We start from the raw sequence: 22,511 nt of genomic DNA on the forward strand, positions 1-22,511 counted from the left end.
TGGACCTACATATCTGTTTCCTTCCCTGGGTTAGGGAAATTTTCAGCCATTAATTCTTCAAGTAAGTTTTCTGCCTCTTTCTCTTTCTTGTCTTCTGGGACCCCTACGTGAAAATGTAATTCTGCTTGATGTTATCCCAGAGGTCCCTTGAGTAATCTTTATTTTTTAAATTTTTTTCTTTCAGTTGCTATATGTGAGTTCCACTGTGGTATTTCCAGTTCGCTGATGCATCTGTTTCACCCAGTCTGCTGTGGAATGCCTCTAGTGTACTTCCTAGCTCAGTTATTGTATTCTTGAGCTCTGTGGCTTCTGTTGGGTACTTTATGATGTTTTTTTACCTCTCCACTGAAATTTCACTGTGTTCATCTCTTTTTCTGAGGCTGGTGAGCATCTTTATGACCATTACTTTGAATTCTTTACCAGGTGGATTACTTATTTCTGTATCATTGTGGTCTTTTTCTGCTGTTTTGTCTTGTTCTTTCATTTGAAATATATTTTGTTTCCCCATTTTGCTGGACTCTCTTGTGTTTCTGGGCATTAAGTAAGACAGCTACCTCTCCCAGCTTTGAAAGCTCATCTTGTGTAGGTGGTATTTCTCATTTCACCTTCCCCTAGTTCTTGGTTGTCTCGCAAACCTTTGTGATTGTCTAAACAGCTTAATTTATTCTTGACATGCCCACATTGTTGACAGCGTATCAATGCCTGTCAGTGATCCAAGGGGAAGACTCTCATTTACCATCTAATTTCAGGCTGATTAGAAGCCAGACCCTCAGATACTAGCTTTTAAAGTATGAATATATGTACAGTCCTGTGGGTCTGTAATCAAAATCCCTGCTGGCCTCTAGACCAGAGATGTGAAGATGTCCTCTGAGTGATAGTTGCAAACACTGGGGCTCCAGGTGAGTGCACATGGAGCTGTAAATCTGTTAAGTCCATTGGAGGAGGAGAGTTCAGGATTTTCCAACACTATCATCTTGGATCCCCTCCATTTTACTATTACTAGTGTATAATTTCTGCATTAATAAATGACAAATAAGGGATGCCTGGGTGGCTCAGTGGTTGAGTGTCTGCCTTCAGCTCAGTTTGAGATCCTAGGGTCCTAGGATTGAGTCCCACATCAGGCTCCCAACCAGAAGCCTGGCCTCTCCCTCTGTCTGTGTCTCTGCCTCTCTGTCTCTCATGAATAAATACAATCTTCTAAAAAAAAATAAATGACAAATGATATTCTGAGTTTTTTACTTTGGTACAATCTCTCTCAAGTTTAGGGATCAGGATCCCTGGGTGGCACAGCGGTTTAGCGCCTGCCTTTGGCCCAGGGCGCGATCCTGGAGACCCGGGATCGAATCCCACATCGGGCTCCCAGTGCATGGAGCCTGCTTCTCCGTCCTCCTGTGTCTCTGCCTCTCTCTCATCTCTCTCTGTGTGACTATCATAAATTTAAAAAAAAAAAAAGTTTAGGGATCATAGTATCCTTGCTTCACAAAACTAGTTTAGAAGTTCTCCTACATGCTGAAATAGCTTAACAGGTATTAGGATCATTGGGTATTTAAAGGGATAGTAAAATCCCATGAGATTATCTGGGCCTTGTTCTTTTTATTCTGTTCATTCTCTTGATTCTTCAAAGTTTTTTTACTATATTTGTGCTAAACTTCAGCTTATCTTCTATCCATCATGTTCTCTTCAACCTTTTAAATCTTTTTTCATTAAAGAGCTTTCTTCTTTACATCTTATCTATTAAGTTATCTGTTATGAAGAGACTGTCTTTTTTCCAGTGGATCGTCTTTCCTCCTTTGTCGAATATTAGTTGACCATAAAGTTGAGGGTCCACTTCTGGATTCTCTATTTTGTTCCATTGATCTACGTGTCTGTTTTTGTGCCAGTACCACACTGTCTTGATGACCACAGCTTTGTAGTACAACCTGAAATCTGGCATTGTGATGCCCCCAGCTATGGTTTTCTTTTTTAATATTCCCCTGCCTATTCGGGGTCTTTTCTGATTCCACACAAATCTTAAGATAATTTGTTCCAACTCTCTGAAGAAAGTCCATGGTATTTTGATAGGGATTGCATTAAATGTGTAAATTGCCCTGGGTATCATGACATTTTCACAATATTAATTCTGGCAATCCATGAGCATGGAATATTTTTCCATCTCTTTGTGTCTTCCTCAATTTCTTTCAGAAGTGTTCTGAAGTTTCTAGGGTATAGATCCTTTACACCTCTTTGGTTAGGTTTATTCGTAGGTATCTTATGCTTTTGGGTGCAATTGCAAATGGGATTGACTCAGGAAAAATGACAGTATCTTCAATAAATGGTGCTGGGAAAATTAGACATTCACATGCAGAAGAATGAAACTAGTCCATTCTCTTATACTATACACAAAGATAAACTCAATCAAAATGGATGAAAGATCTAAATGTGAGACAAGATTCCATCAAAATCCTAGAGGAGAACACAGGCAATGCTCTTTTTGAACTTGGCCACAGTAACTTCTTGCAAGATACATCCATGAAGGCAAGAGAAACAAAAGCAAAAATGAACTACTGGGACTTCATCAAGATAAGAAGCTTTTGCACAGCAAAAGAAACAGCCAACAAAACTAAAAGACAACCTACAGAATGGGAGAAGATATTTGCAAATGATGTACCAGATAAAGGACTAGTATCGAAGATCTATAAAGAACTTATTAAACTCAACAGGAAAGAAACAAACAATCCAATCATGAAGTGGGCAAAAGACATGAACAGAAATCTCACAGAGGAAGACATAGACATGGCCAACAAGAACATGAGAAAATGCTTCGCATCACTTGCCATCAGGGAAATACAAAATCAAAACCACAATGAGATACCACCTCACACCAGTGAGAATGGGGAAAATTAACAAGGCAGGAAACCAAAAATGTTGGAGAGGATGTGGAGAAAGGGGGACCCTCCTGCACTGTTGGTGGGAATGTGAACTGGTGCAGCCACTCTGGAAAACTATGTGGAGGTTCCTCAAAGAGTTAACATAGAACTGCCCTATGACCCAGCAATTGCACTGCTGGGGATTTACTCCAAAGATACAGATGCAGTGAAACGCCGGGACGCCTGCACCCCGATGTTTATAGCAGCAATGTCCACAATAGCCGAACTGTGGAAGGAGCCTCAGTGTCCATCGAAAGATGAATGGATAAAGAAGCTGTGGTCTATGTATACAATGGAATATTCCTCAGCCATTAGAAACGACAAATACCCACCATTTGCTTCAACGTGGATGGAACTGGAGGTTATTATGCTGAGTGAAATAAGTCAATCGGAGAAGAACAAACATTTTATGGTCTCATTCACTTGAGGAATATAAAAATAGTGAAAGGGAATAAAGGGAAAGGAGAGAAAATGAGTGGCAAATATCAGAAAGGGAGACAGAACATGAGAGACTCCTAACTCTGGGAAACGAACAAGGGGTGGTGGAAAGGGAGGTGGGTCGGGGATGGGGGTGACTGGGTTACGGGCACTGAGAGGGGCACTTGATGGGATGAGCACTGGGTGTTATGCTATATGTTGGCAAAAAAAAAAGTTATGTTTTGTTTTTGTTTTCCCATGTTTGTCTTCATTTCTGAACTCTAAGCCTTCCTGGGTGTTGACAGCTCTCATTTAAAATATTTTTGTCTTCACTCACTTCATTTCTGATAGTTTTTAACACTTCTAATATATGCTGTTTTTTTCTTCACACATTCTACCATTTTCTTAGTTTTTAAACCCATTTTGAACTCCTGAGTTAGTGTTCATAAGTTTGGGGACTTGTCTGTCTCTGGACTCTCATTGGCTGTAGGAATATTAGTTGGCTCCTAATCTCTCTCATCTTATAAAAAACTTTGCATAGGATTTAAATGAGATAATATTCTGTCACTTACTGTTCTGGATGAAGAAAGTTTGCCTCTACTTTCAAAGGGAAGGAATAAGCCAGAGTAGCTTTTTTTTTTTTTTTAACTCCACAGTCATCATCAGATGCCACTATATTAACCCACAATTGGGATTCTGTTTCCAATTTCTGCTACTCTTTTCAGACTAAGCTGTCATGCTTTGTGGTAAGCATTTTTTTCTTTTGTGCCTTGGGTTCTTAAAAGCCCACTTGTTTTCCTTCCACTTCCTTTTGTACAGATGCTGTTAATATGCAGGTACTACTAATGATGGTAGTTTGTCCCAAACTTATTATAATTGGGGCTACGGGAATATTCTGTTTTGAAGACGGTTTCTGTAGGTCTTTGGTTTTGCATTCTAGTTGCCCTGTGGCTATTTATAGCATTTAGTGAGGTTCAAAAACTGTATCACTGTCACTACCATCATTCCCAAGCTATTTTTTAAGACTTATTTATGATAGACATAGAGAGAGAGAGAGAGAGAGAGAGAGAGAGAGAGGCAGAGACACAGGAGGAGGGAGAAGCAAGCTACATGCCAGGAGCCCAATGTAGGACTCAATCCTGGGACTCTGGGATCACGCCCTGGGCCAAAGGCAGGCGCTAAACCACTGAGCCACCCAGGGATCCCCTCCCAAGCTATTTTTGAACTGTCACTCATCTAACAAGAGTCCTGAGAAAAATGTGAGAGTAAAACATGGATAAAATGAATTAGTTGACTTAAGAAAACGGTCCTACTTACATCTGGCTTATTGACTGTATTATAATATCCAGGAAGAAATCTAACATTTCTTTGGAAGAACAAGTGCCTTTATCATAAATAGTAAAGTACGCTATGAATTGTCTGTTTAATCAAATTCAATCATGGGGATGTCATCTTGGTAATAACTAATTCATAGTCCTCCTTTTGCATTACCTTTTTAATTTCCAGCAAAAATGACCACAAAGAAAACACAAACAGGGGTTCTGATATGTTCTTCCTTGAAAAAGAAACAAAAATTAGCAAAGAAATCACTAATAATTCAAAAGGGTTTCACACAACAAAAACAAATATTTCAGATTCTGGTGTTTGAAAAATGAGTAACATGTCTTTTTCACTATCTCTAAACTGTAACATGTTCCAGCAAAATCCTACCTGATCTAGAGCAGCAGCCTACTGGCTTATGTGCCATCCAGCCAACACTGAGGTGATGTCACTCTAATTTTTCATTTCTCCCTTTTACAATATGTGTTTAAAAGGTTTTCAAAAAGATACCTAATAGTTCCATTTGAAAAAAGTTCTCCCTTTTTACACCCATTTAAATGGCTTTTCACATACTACTTCGTGTTCCCATTTTAAACCTAACACTACATTAATACTGTTAATAATAGGTAAAAAATTGTTTTCACAGCTGTCGTTTTAATGACGGTATTTATTTTACTGAGTTCTTTAAGAAGTACTAAGTAGCTGTTACAACCGGCAACCCAATGGCCAAACTGGAATTATTAAAGTGACATCACACAAATAAATGAACTGGTGTCATATATGATCTCTATTATCTTACAAGTTACAACAATAATTCATGTTCAAAGCAGAGAATATAAACAAACACAGAACTAGTTTCACATACCTTCCCATTATATGGGCCACGCAGCCAAAGGACCACAGATAACAAGGACCCTGGGAATTAAATACTCAAGGCTGCACTTGAAAGCAATGGTTACTCCTCTCTTAATGTTATGAAATGCCATATTTCATAATTTAAGCTTAGCTTTAAATTTTTAAATGTATCTTTATTAACAGAGCTAATTTTAAGTAGATTTTTACCATCCAACCAATGCCACGTCTTTTTTTAAAATTTTTTATTTATTTATGATAGTCACAGAGAGAGAGAGAGAGAGGCGCAGAGACATAGGCAGAGGGAGAAGCAGGCTCCATGCACCAGGAGCCCGACGTGGGATTCGATCCTGGGTTTCCAGGATCGCGCCCTGGGCCAAAGGCAGGCGCCAAACCGCTGCGCCACCCAGGGATCCCAATGCCACATGTCTTAAAGCCTTGTTTAGAAACTTCCAATTTTTAAGGTACCAATTTCCATATTAGCTCAGGAAACATGAGTTGCTGCATGAAAAATATAAAATTTATGACTCTAGGGGATGCCTGGGTGGTTCAGTTGGTTAAACATCCAACCTTGATTTGGCTCAGGTCATGATCCCAGGGTTGTGGGATGGAGTCCCATGTCAGGCTCTGTGCTCATCAGGGAGTCTGCTTAAGGATTCTGTCTCTCAAAAAAAAAAAAAGGATTCTGTCTCTCTTCTCCTCTGTTTCCTACCTCCCCCCCCCACATGTGCTCACTTTCTAATAAATACTTTTTTTAAAGTACATAAAATTTATTACTCTATCCTTTTAGATAGTTTATTCATTGCTCTTATAAAGTCCAAAACAGGTGTTACTAATGGGTTGGCAATATTCCTACAAGAGGTGCTGCAGGGGCCTAGGGTTGCTCCTGTTTAATGCTGAAAGCCCCAATTCACAATACATAAATGATTTGTGAATATTTATGTACCAAATAACACTGTAACCATCATTATGAAGCAGACCTCTAAGTATGAGCAAGATGAAAAGAAACATCCTGGCAACTCTGTTTACACACTATGGCAAAACAGAAGTAAACGGATGAAGTATAAATGAATTGGAACAAGGCATGCAAAGTACAAAGAAACTAAATAAAATAATGTTCACACGAAAGAAAGAAATTTCTATAAATTGCTTCTTGAGAAACTTGATGAAAATCTGAATATCCAAAACTCAAAAACAAAATGATTAAAAAAAAAACTGGAATTAAGGAGATCACTTAGCTATAAAAACAAGAACAAGCAGGGAAAAAAAAAACAAATAAAATCACTACAGAATCAATCAATAAATTAGATACAGCAGGAAACAGAACAGGCAAGCCTGAAAAACTTTATGCCCGTTTACAGAGGGGACACCAAACGTGAATTTGGATCAACTCAAAGGAACACAGAACACTAAAAACAGCAAATATTGAAACAAATAGAAGAACTTTTCTCTCATTAAAAATACTTTAAAATAGAATTAGACATTTAAAGCAAAAGTGTTAGAAGGTATTCTGTGGATTATGACAAATATATTAGTAATGTGTTATTATTGTCATTTGTTTTTACAGAGGCTATAAACCACACACTACTTGCTTAAACAGTAAAATATCTTTAATATGAGCATTGTTCTGGATAAATTAAGTTACTGAGAAACAGCTTGATCTTTCTGCCTCTTGCATTTAAGATTCGTCAAGGCTAGAGCAGTGCTAAGGCTTAAGATATGATCCCTCTACATCACACACTACCATTTTGGGTACTCACACATCCTGGCCAGCTTTGAAACCTCCTGTTCTTGCTGGTGGGACATGTGACCACTAAGCCTCTCAGGTACATCAATCTCTCCACACATGCACATGATGCCCTCTCCTAACCTGTCCTGCTGTCCTGGGCGTCCCAAACTCATGGCTCTATTTCCTCAACACAGCATGTTCAGTAAGCTCTGCCTGGACTCCCACATCTGGTACCGTCAGATGAGATCTCTCTCAGAGCAACAAGACAGGGCAATTGCAGAGTTCATCTCTCTTCTTTCTGGTCTTTTTGGGATCATTATACTTTTGTTCCTGATAGCCATATCTTAAAAACCACCATTTTATGTATATTTTCTATTTTCTGGTTATCTAAGGCAGGCAAATAATATGGTTACTTTGTCTTGGCTGGAAGATCATGAATGAAAAAGAAAGCTATTCATGAAAAAGAAAGGCTGACTCGGCATTGAACCAAGAGTACACAGGGCAGAGCAAAGGCCCCATGGAATCAGTCCCAAGAAGCAAGACCACAGCCCTAATAAGCAACATATCCTTGACCTAATTTTAAAACTAGTGAAACGGTGACTACAAAGTGCCTCAAATTTTCCATCTTTTTCAATGAATGTGCCTACTACAGTTATTGTATGCTTCTCTTACTATTGTATATGGGGTGTGTGTGTGTAAGGGGTGCAGATAATTTGTCTCTTAAATTCATGCATCTTCAGATTGAAGCACCTGAGGAACCTCATCTCTGAGTCTTAGGAAGATCCTGAATCCCAAGCCTACGCCTATTGCCCTACTGAGATGAGACTTTCTTGGGAGGATTTGAATATATTTTTAATGTGAGAGAAGTGTAAATTTGCGGCCACAGGGTAGACTGTTGGTGGATTAAAGGTGGCCACTGGGGTACCTGGATCGAGTCCTACATCAGGCTCCCCACAGGGAGCCTGCTTCTCCTTCTGCCTATGTCTCTGCCTCTCTCTGTGTGTGTCTCTCATGAATAAATAAATAAAATCTTAAAAAAAAAAAGGTGGTCAACAATTATCTGACACTACTCCCATCAAGAGATGGACTTAGGACCCGTCTTTTGGAATGCAGACAGGCTCTGTGACAACTAAGACAAACAAAACACGGTTGTTGTAAAAACTGGAACAGGAGGAAAATCGGGAGTTCAGTTTGCATATCCTTATCCTATCAAGGCCAACTTGTAATATTAAAAATAGCTATAGAGAGGAGCTACTCTGGAGTATTCACTAGACTGATGTAGGTATTCAACATCTCATGACAAAGTGTCAAGGATCAGCTCCCAAATCCAGTATCTTTGAAAAAGAGTTGCAACAAAAATATCTTCCATATTTAAAAAATAGGCACTCTTACACCATGATCATATTTTAATAAGTATATGGCTTCCTCTTGACACCAAGTGTGAAAAAAAAAAGGAAAAACGAAGTGCAGATTAAGTACAGAGCAACAGAATGTGCCCTGGACATTTAGAATATTCTTGTTACTTAAGATTTTGTAATAGTACAACCCCAAAACGATGATCTGGCTTAGGTTATAACTTTCAAAACTCAAACAACTGTAAATTGTGTTATTTGGAACAATTATGTTTAAATATATATGCTGCCAAAGTGAGCATGGAACAATTACTTGTAAAATTCCCCAAATTCAAAGACACTATTTAAAAATCCAGAAATAAAAACAAATCATGAACACATTATGTTTTATTTCTTTATTATTCTTGGAACATTCTTTTTCCTTTAATAAAAAGATATACATACTAATGGTAGAAAATTAAGAGCTCCCCTATAAAATGCTTTGAAAAGAAATTGCAATTATTACTGAAAATGCCAATTCAGTTTAAAATATTCAAGAGACGCCAGTCAATAATCTTCACAACCTTGAAGCAGACTCGCCTCCCTCTGAACCAATGATCTGCTATACCTCCCAGATAATCCGTCAGAAAAGTCTTTCCACATCTTACACTGAAAAGTTCAGAACACCAAGATGTAGGCATGGAACAGGAATGTAAACAGGGTACCCCTACACCTGGTCTCACTTCCCAGTTACTACAATGAAGTCCACAGGACAAGGTAGGGCAGGAAACACGATCCACTGATGCTTGGTGTCAGATACCCAGAGCAGTACCTTCTCTCCCTCTGGCTTGAGGGTCAGCTGATTAGTTAGATACAATGGAAATAAAACTGAAAGGAATCTGAAGAAGAAATTTTAAAAAATGAATGATATGACTCAACATTTTTTATTTTTGGTGAAGTCGAATGGTTTCCACCACTGAGCAAACTGCAGTGCTTTCTTCCTCTGATCCTCAAAGCTTTCTCGGATCCCTTTCCTCCAGAGTCTTGGCTCTATATCCAGCATCCCACCAATGATTTCCTTTTAAAGAATGAGAAAAAAAAAAAAAAAACACAGACACATGTCTGAAACGGAATGAAACTATTTCTGTTTATTTTGCTACTAAATATAAAATTTAGTAGTTCTCTGTAAGGATGTTCAAATTTTACATAAATATTAGTTTGAAAAATGTTATTTTCCAGCATGGAAGATCCTCAAAAAGTTAAAAATAGAACTACCTTACAATCTAGCAATTGTACTACTAGGTATTTACCCAATGGATAAAAAAATAGATATTCAAAGGGGTACATGCACCCCTATGTTTATAGCAGCATTATCAACAATGGCCAAATTATAGAAGCAACCCCAAGGGTCCATCAGCTTGATGAATGGATAAAGAAGATGTGGACTATATATACAATGGAATATTACTCAGCCATAAAAAGTATGAAATCTTGCCATTTGCAATGACATGGATGGAACAAGAGAGTATAATGCTAAGCTAAATAAGTCAGCCAGAGAAGACAAATATCATAAGATTTCAATGATATGTGGAATTTAAGAAACAAAATAAATGAACATAGGGAAAAAAGAGAGGGAAACCAAGAAACAGACTCCGAACTCCAGAGAACACACTGCTGGTCACTAGAGGGGACGTGGGGGGGATGGGGGAAACAGGTGATGGGGATGAAGGAGTGCACCTGTTGTGATAAGCACTGGGTGTTGTATGGAATTCTATGCCGAAACTAATTTTGCTCCATATGTTAACTAGCTGGAATTTAAATAAAAACGTGGGGGAAAAAATCTTGTTTTCTATTAGTTCTAACTATGCAAACCCTGTAATTCTAGGTGTGCTAGTTGTGTTTCCTGTCATGCAACTTGTTCATTTTGTTGCTTGTTTTAGTACCTCTCCCCATGAGGAGAGGGTCCTTCTGAGTTGTTCTGGTGAAGGCTAAGGAGAAAAAGTTAACCAACTTGTAGCAATTATGAACTTTGTTATTGGACTGCAATCCAAGCAGAGGTTCCTGTTTTACTACTTGGTATATTTATACTCCTGTTTCTTCTATTATTAGCTGGAGATCTTTTTTCAGGAAACAAATCATATTTTAATACTAAGACAAAGAATTAAAAGTTATAAATCACCTTCATTTAAAAGTCATATTCCAAAGCCCCGTAAGAAATGGATTTTGATTAGTCTGCTTATTATTCTACATTATTTCCCTCATGATTCTCTTCCTGTGCTGTTAGCTACAGAAATTAATGCAATTTATGCTTGTCAGTATCCACGTACACAAGGATATGGTGGAGACGTGCAATGCTTAGACGGTGACGTAGGAAAACACCATGTCCGGCAGTCTATAGACCTGCCTGGCATGAAGCGATACAGTCACATATGCTTCCTGGACTGTATGGTGCTTCATTATAAACGAAGGGTCTGCATCAACTATAACGAGAGGCATGTGCACCCTTGGTTCTGTCACTGTGACTGAGTTACATAACCTGTCTGGAGGTCAGGGGCTTCATCTGTGAAACGAAAGAACATCTACAAAACAGAGTGCTCACAACAAAACCTGGCTCACTGTCAGCTCACTCTGGGTGTCAACAGGTGTCACCCTGTTCAACACAAGGAGTGCTGACTCCACGGGAAAACAAGTATCGGCACTCTTGACAGGGTCAGTATATGTTTGGTTGCAAAGTGACATTCCTGACTGTTATGAATATTCTGGGATACTTCTATTAATAGTTCCTAGCTTCTTCCTCTAAAAATTGTGTGGAACCGTACTAACCAAGTTCACTCTATATTGTGCCCAGAGTTTTTATTTCTCTTTGAAAGACAAGTGTTAACCAAATTGCTAAACTCCAGAATTTTATTAAACTTGTAAGCATACCTTTCCAAAGTAATGAGGGAATTTGTGTTGATCTTCAATGACATGGGCAAACCCTCCTTGGAGGCCAAAATCCACAGAGAAGTAAGGTAAGCCTCTGGGTACCTAAATAAATGGATAAATCACACATGAACACAGCCTAGAATCACAGAGATCTGCTGAATCCCTTCTCCTGCTCTATGACATGACAGTAATAAGCACCCCTTCAAGACAAAAGTATATAATAAATTTCCAATCTTAGAAATACCTAGGCAATGACCTAACTTTCAAAGTAAAGCATTCATTTGGTAGCCTTTCAGCCAGACAACTCTTTATAACATCCAGCAATTATAATAAAAACCAGTATTTTCCTGTTTGTGGGGAAAACAGGAAGAAGGTACTATTTTTTAAAAATATAACAGTAATTTTCCTGAGACTACACAGAGACTAAGGATATGAATTCACATATTTCCCTCACCAAGCAGAATAGGGAGAGGCCTACCCATATACATAGAGCTTTGTTTATAATCTGAGATTCTACTACTATCTATTTACTTATCAAAGATGAACTAAACCCAGTCAATCACAATTTTTATTAACGGGTGAGATGGGTATAGCAGTATTCAGTTTGCCAACCTTATTTCAAAGTTTCTCCAGGATTACCTATTATCTATTCATCTCTCCTTTCTATATACACACAATCTCTCTCTCTCTCTCTCTCTCTCTCTCTCTCTCTCTCTCTCACACACACACACACACACACACACGTAGTCTGAATTCTATCTTAACTAGAAAAGTCCATAGTTTCTGGCTTCATCAATTAAGTAGATCTTGTATCCTTGCAAGTTTTCCCTCTAAGCCCGAATTCTGTCACCACAAATTACTCAGGTGGATCCTGATCCCCTTGTATAGTCAGCAGTTCCTCATTTTGGCACCGAATCACTGGTCTATGTAATTATATGTATTTTATATTGTGTCCTTGAGAAGGCATGACTTGGGAGGAGATAGTATGGTACGATGGAAAGAGTGGTCGTCATAAAATAATAAAAAGTAGTATAAATTAAGGCTTATTAAAGAGCTGTTCATGTTATAGGAAAAGTACAAGAAAAAAATCAGTTAACAAAATAGTACACAACATGAAATACAAGGTTTTGTGCCTTCGTATTTTTTTATATTTTTGCATTTTAAAAATATGATAAACATGTATGACTTAGACAACAGGCAAAAATGAAGTCAAGAGACAGATATGGCCTCTCCCACAGCTCTGATTCTTACACCTGTGTAACCAAGTTATTTAACATCTCTGAGTCTCATGAGGACGAGGAGGAGCCACGAGGTTCATGGTGAGGATGAAGGAGGAGACTGCACATCAAGTATTTAGTCCAGTGCTGGGCACAGAGCAGGTTCTTCCGATACTACTATCTTTTCTGTCTTCCAAACAATAGTGCTTTGTGCAAACATGGTGGTCAAAGGAAAAAGGATGGAAGGCTCCATGAGAATATTTCCACTATCTAAAGCAGATCATCACAAGAATATTTCTGCTGTTTTCTTTTTTTAAAGATTCATTTATTTATTCATGAGAGACTCAGAGAAGCAGAGACATAAGCAGAGGGAGAAGGAGGCTTTTTGCACAAATCCTGATGCAGGACTCAATCCCAGGACCACTGAGCCACCTAGGTGATCCAATATTTCTGCTATCTGAAGCAGAACATCACATGCAAATCACGAATGTGGATGGTTAAAACAATGTTCCAGAACTACATCACCAGTGGACAGTGCTTCCAAGGAGAGAGAACATGAGGAAGCAATTTGGGATGACTATGCCTATGCCCTCTGTTCTTGTATTACTGTATTCTGCAGAATAATGGCCCTAAAATATGTCAACGTTCTAATCCTACATTTGTCATGAATATATTACCTCATATGGCAGAGGGACTTCACAGATGGGATTAATTTATGGTTACTGAAATGAGGAGGAGATGTCCTGGGTTACCCATGTGGGCCCAATGCAATCATAAGAGTTAGTGTTAGGGAAGACTGGGAGATGCTACTTCACTCGATTTGAAGATGAAGGATGAGCCACAAGCCAGGGAATGCATGCAGCTTCTAGAAGTTGGAAAAAGGGAAGGGCACAGATTCTTTCCATGGCTTCCAGAAGGAATGCAGGCCTGCTAACCACCTGAGTTCAGTCCAAAAAAACCTATTTCACATTGGGTTAGTTGAAATTAAACTTAAAATCATAGTATTTTAAGTTTGGGAAGAGGGACCTGAGTGGCTCAGCACTGAGCGTCTGCCTTCAGCTCAGGGTATGATCCTAGAGTTCCAGGATTAAGTCCCACATCCGGCTCCCTGCAGGGAGCCTGCTTCTCCCTCTGCTTGTGTCTCTGCCCCCACCCCTCTCTCTCTGTCTCTCATGAATAAATAAATAAAATCTTAAAAAAAAAAAGTTCGGGAAGAATTCATATGAAATCTCAATAAAATTGCCTTGGGAAAAATGAACACTTCTCTTGACAAGTCAGTTAATAACATCCACTTGCTCTGCAGTGAACATAAAGGTCTATTTCCCTCGTGTATTTCTATGAACTTCACACAAACTTCACACAAGCAAAGAAATCAAGATTCAGAAAGGAAACAAACAGGCATAAAAAGAAAAGGTTATACTCATCACAGAAGAATATAAGTCAACAAAGAATCAGAATGAATTATCAGTATGTAAATCTCTCCTAGAAGCCAAGCATCTACTTGAAAAAAAAAAAAATCACCCAATCATGAAGCCTGTAAAACATTTTATGAAACTACCAGGGCATAGAGTTTTAAAAAATAAGTATAATGAGGTTCTTCCAGAATAAAAATAACATCAAAATAAGTCAAGATTGTTCACTTTGTGCTCAGAAACACTTTTTATCATTTTTAAAAGGCAATGGAAAGCTTGTTAACCTAAAAAGTGACCTCCTCTGGAATTATTCCTAATATTCAAGTTCTCTTCACAAGTTCATCCATATGATTATTGAATCCTAAAGCTGAGAGGTCATCTGGCTCATTCCCTGTCTGCTGTGACTCTCAGATACTATGCGGTGACTTAGAAAAGGCAACTGTTGGCATCTTTGCAATACTTCAAAGTAGAATATTCAACTACCATTCCTACAAAGATGTTTCTTATTTTCTATATTGGTTAAAATAGTAAAACCTCCTAGATATTTAACTCAAATACTGTGCATGTTTTACAAAACAAACATAGAATAAGTACAAGGTGGTTTACCAGTAAGAAAACTGCATATACACGGTAGCAAATGGAGAATAATACATTCTTTTACAATGTCTATTATGAAATATTTTCAAACGCCATTAAAATCATGCTATAAAAGAATATTTAATGGCACTGAAGGTCATGATATGAGAAGTGAAAAACTCAGCCACACAGGTATGTGTACATTAGATGCCTTTTTGTACAGGCTCACAGAAGACAGAAATAAAGATGACATTTAGAGAGGGGTTTGGGTTCTGTTTTTAATTTTTAAATACATCTTTTGGCCCAATTCACCAGCAAGTAAAGAGAAGAAGACTGTAGACAATGTTTTATCTTTCAATTAAAACTACCATCAATAATGCAATGGAATTTCAATCTTTTGACTAAGATACAATAAATGTAATGAGAAGTCCTACCAGTCACTTGTATCAGGAGTTTGCCTTTCCAAAAGAAGAAACAGAAGAAAAATTATCTGATGCCATCTACTACAAGTGTCAACAAATTAAAAAGAAAAAAACTTATAAAAGTTTTAATTTAAATAAAATGTTTTGGACTTTATAGATTACATAGTCTCTCTGTTGTAACTCTCAGCTCTGCCCTCATGGCATGAAAGCTTCCAAAAACAACACATAACAGACTGGTGTAGCTGTGTTACAATATGACACCATTTACATACATGGCAGCAGGATATAAGATTTAGCACAGGCTGGAGTATCTAACCCCTGCACCTGGACTGAGCCCTCCAGAGTCCACGGTCTTTTCTGTTCCACGGTGTGTAAGAGTGCCTGGTAAATAGCTGTCACTCAACAAGTAGTTGTACGATAAACAACTTTTTGAATAGAAGAACAAAAAGGAATCCATAGTTCTATTCTCTCTCTATTCTATTTAATTTGTATTTCTAGAAAAGAGGGAGGTCATTGCAGAAGTACTCAACTCATATGCAGCATATCTAAGAGATGATCTGCAAATCAAGACTGGGCAGCATGGTTAGGAAAGTCCAACAAAGAATGATAAGGCCATCATCTAACTCAACCACTGTTTTAAAGGAACCTAAAAGGGAATCTTTGTATAAGGGGGGGAAAAAAAAAGGTCCAAAATCAAATAGACTCTAGGAAAATGTTTCTCTCATTATAATTCAAGTAACAAGAAGGGCCCTCTCATTACCTGTCCCACAGAAGCTGAGAAGCCCATTACAGGAGCTCCTGTGGCAGAGTGGAATGCTATCATAGCCATTATAGGCACTGCAATGGCACAGGGCCAGAAGGTCAGGAATACACATTCAATCAAACATTTGAACAAATGAACATTTCCTAGACCAAGGAGGATGAAAATAACTTCTTATTCAGAGAATTACTTCACCTTTGGACACTCAGCCAAATGGTCTCTTTCTCAAACAAGATGAAGATCCTAAATACCAGGGAGGAAAAAGAGATACTTACAGACTTTCTGATATCTTTTGAAGAGAGATCGATCAATTTCTTGTTCATAGACCATTCTTCATCAGATTCCATTATGGCTTTCTAAGAAATAGCCATTTATTAATGAAAAAATAGTTCATAAGCAAATACAAAGAGATAGTATAAAAATAAAGTAATACAGTGAATTAATCACAGGATATATTATACATGGTAATTCTTATTCTGAATGGATTAAGCTTTAATTTCTGTTATTTAAAACTGGACTTTCTTGATTTTTTTAAAGTCCTATCTTTAACCAAGATAATATTATTTCACTCATTCTTAATTTTTATACTAACTTTAGCCCAACTTTACATAACAAACACAATCCTTAGTAAGTCTAAGCAACTTAATATTGAACATAAGTTTGTAAACAAACATTCACAACTTCCTTATCTCATTCATAAAAATCTGCTCAAATAAACTTATTTAGTTTTACCGTCCTTTTCCAAATATTGAGAGTAATTTATAAGCTCTCTGGCAATCAAGCACTTGGACTATCTCTGGCCCTATAACAAAGAAGTAAAAATGCAGGAGGAAAAAATACATAGAAATGGCATCATAAGACTTTCTAGGCTAAGCAACAGAACTCGTATTTATGGTAAAGAAATATTTAATAGAAAATCCAGGATCATGAGTATAATAAGCACAATTTAAAAACATCAGATATACTGCTGTTCCATATTTAAAGGGCCTGGATTACTTGTGTTGACACTATACTGTAGCACATTTAATATAAAACTGAAGCCAAATCAAATAAATGCATCTTTCATGATCATGAAAAAGGTTTAATGTAGAAATGTGACACACTATCCTGTTGAGTGATGACATTTCTGTCGCCCACTGTGAGCAAACAGTGGCTGCCCCATGTTGCATCCCATTACCTCAAGGCTGACAGTCACAGTAATCAAAGATCCTCCTGAGGAAGTACCAACATACACACACAAAATTAAAGTATAATAACATCTTTCCTGCTTGATTCTGTTTGACATGGAATCAGCATGGGTTGGGGGATTATCCGGCTCCTTCTTCTACTTCAACAGTATAATTCTTAAAAATCACATAGTCAATTGTTTTTAAAAATCTGTACAAAGAGGGGTGCCTGGGGGGCTCTGTCGGTTAAGCATCTGACTCTTGACCTCAGCTCAGGTCTTGATCTCAGGGTCGTGAGTTCAAGCACCATACTGGGCTCCGTGCTGGGTGTGAAACCTACTTTAAAAAAAGTCTTGGGGCACCTGGGTGGTTCAGTCACTTCGGTGGCCAACTCTTGATTTTGGTTCAGGTCACAATCTCAGGGTCCTGGGATTAAGCCCCTCATTGGGCTCCCCTGCTCAGTGGGAAGTCGGCTTGAGGATTCTTTCCCCCTCTCCTTCTGCCCTCTTTCTCTCTCAAGCATGCTCACACTCTTTCTGCCTCTCTCTCTCTCTCTCTAAAATAAATAAATAAATCTCTAAATAAAATCTCTACAGAGGAAATAGATTTTCACCACCTCATTAACCTTAACAGGTCTTACAATCCTTCTTATTGGGATGTACAGTCCACATTGATAAACCTGACTATCCTATGTTGTCTAAATGTTGCACTGAAAAGTGTTCCTGTAATCACTTCACAAAACATGACCTCCTCTGATCACTGACATGTTACTGATTCATAGGTGGCTCTACATGGAAGCATTTACATTAATCTGTAAGTTAAACTGCACCCAGCTCAATATCAAGCCATGCTATTCAGTAAAAGCTGTCTGAATTACAATGACACTTAACTGATTAAACACTCTAGTAATTATATGTCCAAAATGTATGTCAAGATTAGACACTGGTTTCTTCTTACAAACAGCATGATGAGGTATGAAATACTAAAAGAGCAGTAACTTTTTTTAACAATTGTAATCTGTACTATTTGTATGTAACCATAGTAAGCTCTCGTGAATTTCAGTAAGTTTTTTTTAGAATTATGACTATAATTTTGACTTGAAAGTACTTCAAGGTAAAAACCTGATTTTTCATTTGAGAAATGAGAAATTAAAATAGAAATTTTAAATGACCATTTGACAGTTTATTCATACTTATAAATAAGCATGCTTTTTAAAGATCAAACTCCCAAATTTTCCTCTACAGAAATGTGTAATACAGCGAAATTTTTTTGTGCTTTACTTCATTTCTTTAGATAAAGTCTGACGTAAGTATACATAGAGAAAAAAATACAAGAAAAAAGATAATCATATTCATAAAACAGCACCATAATGAAAAGATATGCATGCAAAGACTATCCCCAAATACCTTAAAATAGATGGGAGCCATGTCACCCACTTCCTTCGGGAGAGGGATGCACTCATAAACCATGTGACACTGCCTCTTCATGCCCATGTATGTTTCTAAAAAGATGCAGTCCAATCCTTTAACTTCAAACATCTTTACCAATGATTTTCTGAACATCTGAAGAAAGGAAAGTGGTTTAGTAAATAAAACACTCAGAAAAAATATAAAATGTAAAAATAATAAAAGGTAAATTCCTTTAAAATAAAATAAGTAGTAAACATTTAAATTCTCTACTGTTACCTTATAGTTACTTTACTTTTTAAACCTACTACATTATTTCACATACTTAAGCAACATGTTTTTTAAACTGAAACTACTCTGCACAGTTTTATGTATATAGTGGAAATGGTTCCAAATAAACTAAAATAACAAAAGGAAGAGATAAAATCAAACTCAAGTAGTAAAATATGCAGAACTGACAGTAAAATCAGAGGAGAACAAAAACCTCCTGGAAGGCAGGCATGGAATTCCCTCGTGGCTGCTTACCTATGCTCACAGCGTCCTTGTCCACTGGTTCCCTTCACTTCCCTGCATATTCAACTGGTCCCCTATTTTCACCTACAATCGTGTCCTAACAAGCGTATGAAAGTCAAACACACTGAAGTTGAAAAGAGAGTGTTTTCTCTTCCCAAAGAACTCAACATAATTATGAAACCCCTACTTTTTACTATTTTCTACTTATTTATTTCACACTCCCAGGCCTGAGGGACAGTGGTTTGTGGAGGGTGTTTGGACAGAGCTCAGACATGCAGTCCAGGAAGACCACATGTATTCACAGGACAGCCCTTAGAGTAAAGGATGAAGCTAGGAAGGGGAGCAGGCTGGAGCCTGGCAGCCAGAAGCTGACTCCCCACCACGACCAAGGTGTCTAAGAATTCTAAATTCAAATCTGGCCTCGTAGAGTGTCATATAGTTATAAAGTACTAGTAGTATATTTGCCTAAATAGGAGGAAGAAACTTTTTTTATTTAGATTTGTCAGCTGATTTATAACTTTTTAAAATTTTAATTAAAATTTTAAATTATGATTGTAGATGAAGAAAATACAGAGATCTCATGTACATTTAATCCTGGTTCCCCAAACATCTTACAAAACCACAGTACAGCATCACAACCAGAATATTAACAAGGATACAGTTGAGATACATAGCAACTCCAGCACTGTTAAGGATCCCTCTGCCCGCTTAAGCCACATTCACTCTCATCACATCAGCAACCATAAGTGTGTTCTCCATTTCTTTAATCCTAGCATTTCCAGAATGTTCTGTCAATGGAATCACAATCTTTTGAGGTTGCTGTTCTTCACTCAGCATAACTTCCTGGAGATTCGGGGCACCTGGGTGGCTCAGTGGGTTAAACATCTGCCTTCGGCTCAGGTCATGATCTCAGGGTCCTGGGATCGAGCCCTACTTGGGCTCCCTGCTCAGCAGGGTGTCTGCTTCTCCCTCTCCCTCTGCTCCTCCCCCTGCTCGCTCGCTCTCTCTCAAATAAATAAAATCTTTAAAAAAGAAAAAAAAAACCTGGAGATTCAATCAGGTTGTTGTTGAGACACTGCCTAGGGACACCACGGGAGGCACCCGTGCAGGCTCCCCAATCAGCCTCTATTGACACCCAATAGAGGGAGAGGCTACTTACTACTGCTATGTAGGGGATGGGAACTCTGAGATCCCACCAGGTCTCTGATAATCACTTATTACTGATCACTCATCACTTTTCTGTTTTGTATTCATTTTATAAAATAAGAGTAAGTAGGAAAAAAAAAAAGAAATCAAGTAATTGTAATCTGACATAAACTAGAGAGATATCTAATAAGCAATGGATACAGGATTTGCTTTTCATTTCTGGCCATGGCTATAAGGAATTTCAACACAGCCTCCCTACTTTAGATGCTCAATTTGTTGTTAAACTCAAAGTCTTGGCTAATAGCCTACAGGGCTGCAGACTTTCCACCTACACTCTCATTATAAGGAGACTGTGAGGTAAATCATTAGAGATGACTAAAGATAATTGTTTCCCCTTTTAAAAATTTTCGGACTTTGGTACTATATAAAATCAAATTAATGGAGACAGTATGCACACAAATGAGGTTAAATTATGATTAAAAATAACAAAATATAAGCTATGGCATAGATATCTACATGGTAAAATTGATCATTCAAATCTTATAGTTGCCAAAGCCCTATTGTGATTTCTGCGGATAAAAACCCCTCCCCCCAAAAAAGCTGTTTTCATTAAATTGTTTCACTTTCCTCTTCTTGAGCAAACAAAGGAAACTAAATTTCCCAGCCTCTCTAGGATTTAGGTGGGGACATATTTAATTCTGGGCAACAGAATGCATATCAAAAGGACACTGTCACTTGTATGACAAGTGGCTTATGTGTCACTTGAAACTGTTAAGGGGTACTGTGCCTTTTTGTATTCATTTTCTTTCATCCAAGGGGCTGAAAGAGAAGGATTCCACCACAGGAGAGCCTTTGCATAGAAGGAGCCTGGATACCTGATTTAACGACTAGAGGCAATCTGCCTTGGAGAACTGCCCAACCCACACTAGAATATGACATAAGAAATTAACTTCTGGAGCACCTGGAGGACCTAGTCTGTTGAGCATCTGCCTTTGGCTCAGGTCATGATCCCAGGGTCCTGGGATGGAGCCCCGCTTCGGGGCCTCATATCTCAGATTTCTGCTGGGTGGGTGAAGAAGAATGCTCTTTCTCCTTCTGCCCCTCAACCCTGTGCTTGCTTTATCTCTCTCCCAAATAAATAAATCTTAAAAAAAAAAAAAAAAAGAAATTAACTCTTGCTGTTTTAGAGCACTGTGAGTCAGGCTTTGTCTGCAACAGCAGTGAAGAATAAAATGGGTGATCCACAAACAGTTAACCGCCTTCTTCCCTCTACTTAATTGTATGTCACGACAGTTACCTTCATAGGCCTAGTAACAGATGCACAAAAAAATTAAAACACAAAACCAAATGGGAAAATATAACCATTTTTATAACATAGTTTTTTTAGACTGTCTCTAGTTTGTTAACTGTTACTATGTTTCTGAATTGTTATTTATTATGAATATTTTCAATTAATTGTAATTAATTTCATTACCTACTTCTGTGGTAAGATAATTTTATATGCTAGAAAAAGGAAAATCACTACTAGAGAGGAACTACATATTTGAAAACTAAGTTTTCTGAAGAAGGTAGAAGGTAGATAAAAAGTAGTAGCAGCAATAACAACGTAAATTCAGCTAATCTAAACATATCTCATAAACCTCCTTACTTCCTGTTTGCTCACAGCCCTTTCCTGGCTTAACTGTTTAGATGCTCGTTCTAGATACTCTCTGGACAATGGTGAAGAAGACAGACTCCAGATGTCATGAATCATAAATGAAAACTCAAAAACCTAAATTAGTAGTAATGCAAGAGTAGTTCAATATTATATATATAAACATCATACTAATAGTTTTGAGGAGGACACACACATACATTGAACAACCTCTCCTCTCTGTGTATAAAAGCCTTTAATTTAAAAATATGAGTTTAAGGACATAATTTGAGGTTATTCACTCCAATAAATCAGGATTTCCCTGAAGCTCGGTATAACACATACACTATACGTATTTAAATAATATTCATTCTTTAGGTTATACGACAACTAAACACTGAAGAAAGTTTTTTAGTTCATTATTACAAGATACCAAAACTATTTAATGCTTCAGAGAGATATAGATACCCGGTGTTATGGGGATGCCATTCCCTATTTAGCTAACACATCTGGACTAAAATAACTTACAATATATTTAAGTAAATGATACTACAGAGTGTTGCAATTTTTCATTTGTATAAAGTCACATTATAACAATCCGGGTAAATATAAGAACAAAATTTTGAAATGAAAATTATTTTACTAGAAAGTATCAAACCTATTTAGGATTGATTATATAATATTAATACTATAATTTATTCAAGTTTTCCAAACAGAACATGTGTAAAGATAAAGTTATTCAAAGATAAATGTTATGAGACAGAATACAACATACATACT

General features: G+C 37.5%; 1 protein-coding gene across 1 annotated transcript in view; it reads right to left on the reverse strand.

The window, feature by feature from the left end:
• Positions 1 to 8,966: 8,966 nt before the first annotated feature.
• CWF19L2 (CWF19 like cell cycle control factor 2) overlaps positions 8,967 to 22,511 on the reverse strand; it is a 142,849-nt gene continuing 129,304 nt past the window's right edge. The window contains exons 15-18 of the mRNA XM_055306576.1: positions 18,440 to 18,595; positions 16,143 to 16,223; positions 11,481 to 11,582; positions 8,967 to 9,633 (exon numbers count right to left, since the gene is read on the reverse strand). Coding sequence (XP_055162551.1) covers positions 9,490 to 9,633; positions 11,481 to 11,582; positions 16,143 to 16,223; positions 18,440 to 18,595 — 483 coding nt within the window. The 3' untranslated portion in view covers positions 8,967 to 9,489. The remainder of the gene's footprint in view (positions 9,634 to 11,480; positions 11,583 to 16,142; positions 16,224 to 18,439; positions 18,596 to 22,511) is intronic.

The sequence above is a fragment of the Nyctereutes procyonoides genome, unplaced genomic scaffold (assembly GCF_905146905.1).
Source record: "Nyctereutes procyonoides isolate TBG_1078 unplaced genomic scaffold, NYPRO_anot_genome, whole genome shotgun sequence".
NCBI classification, from domain to species: domain Eukaryota; kingdom Metazoa; phylum Chordata; class Mammalia; order Carnivora; family Canidae; genus Nyctereutes; species Nyctereutes procyonoides.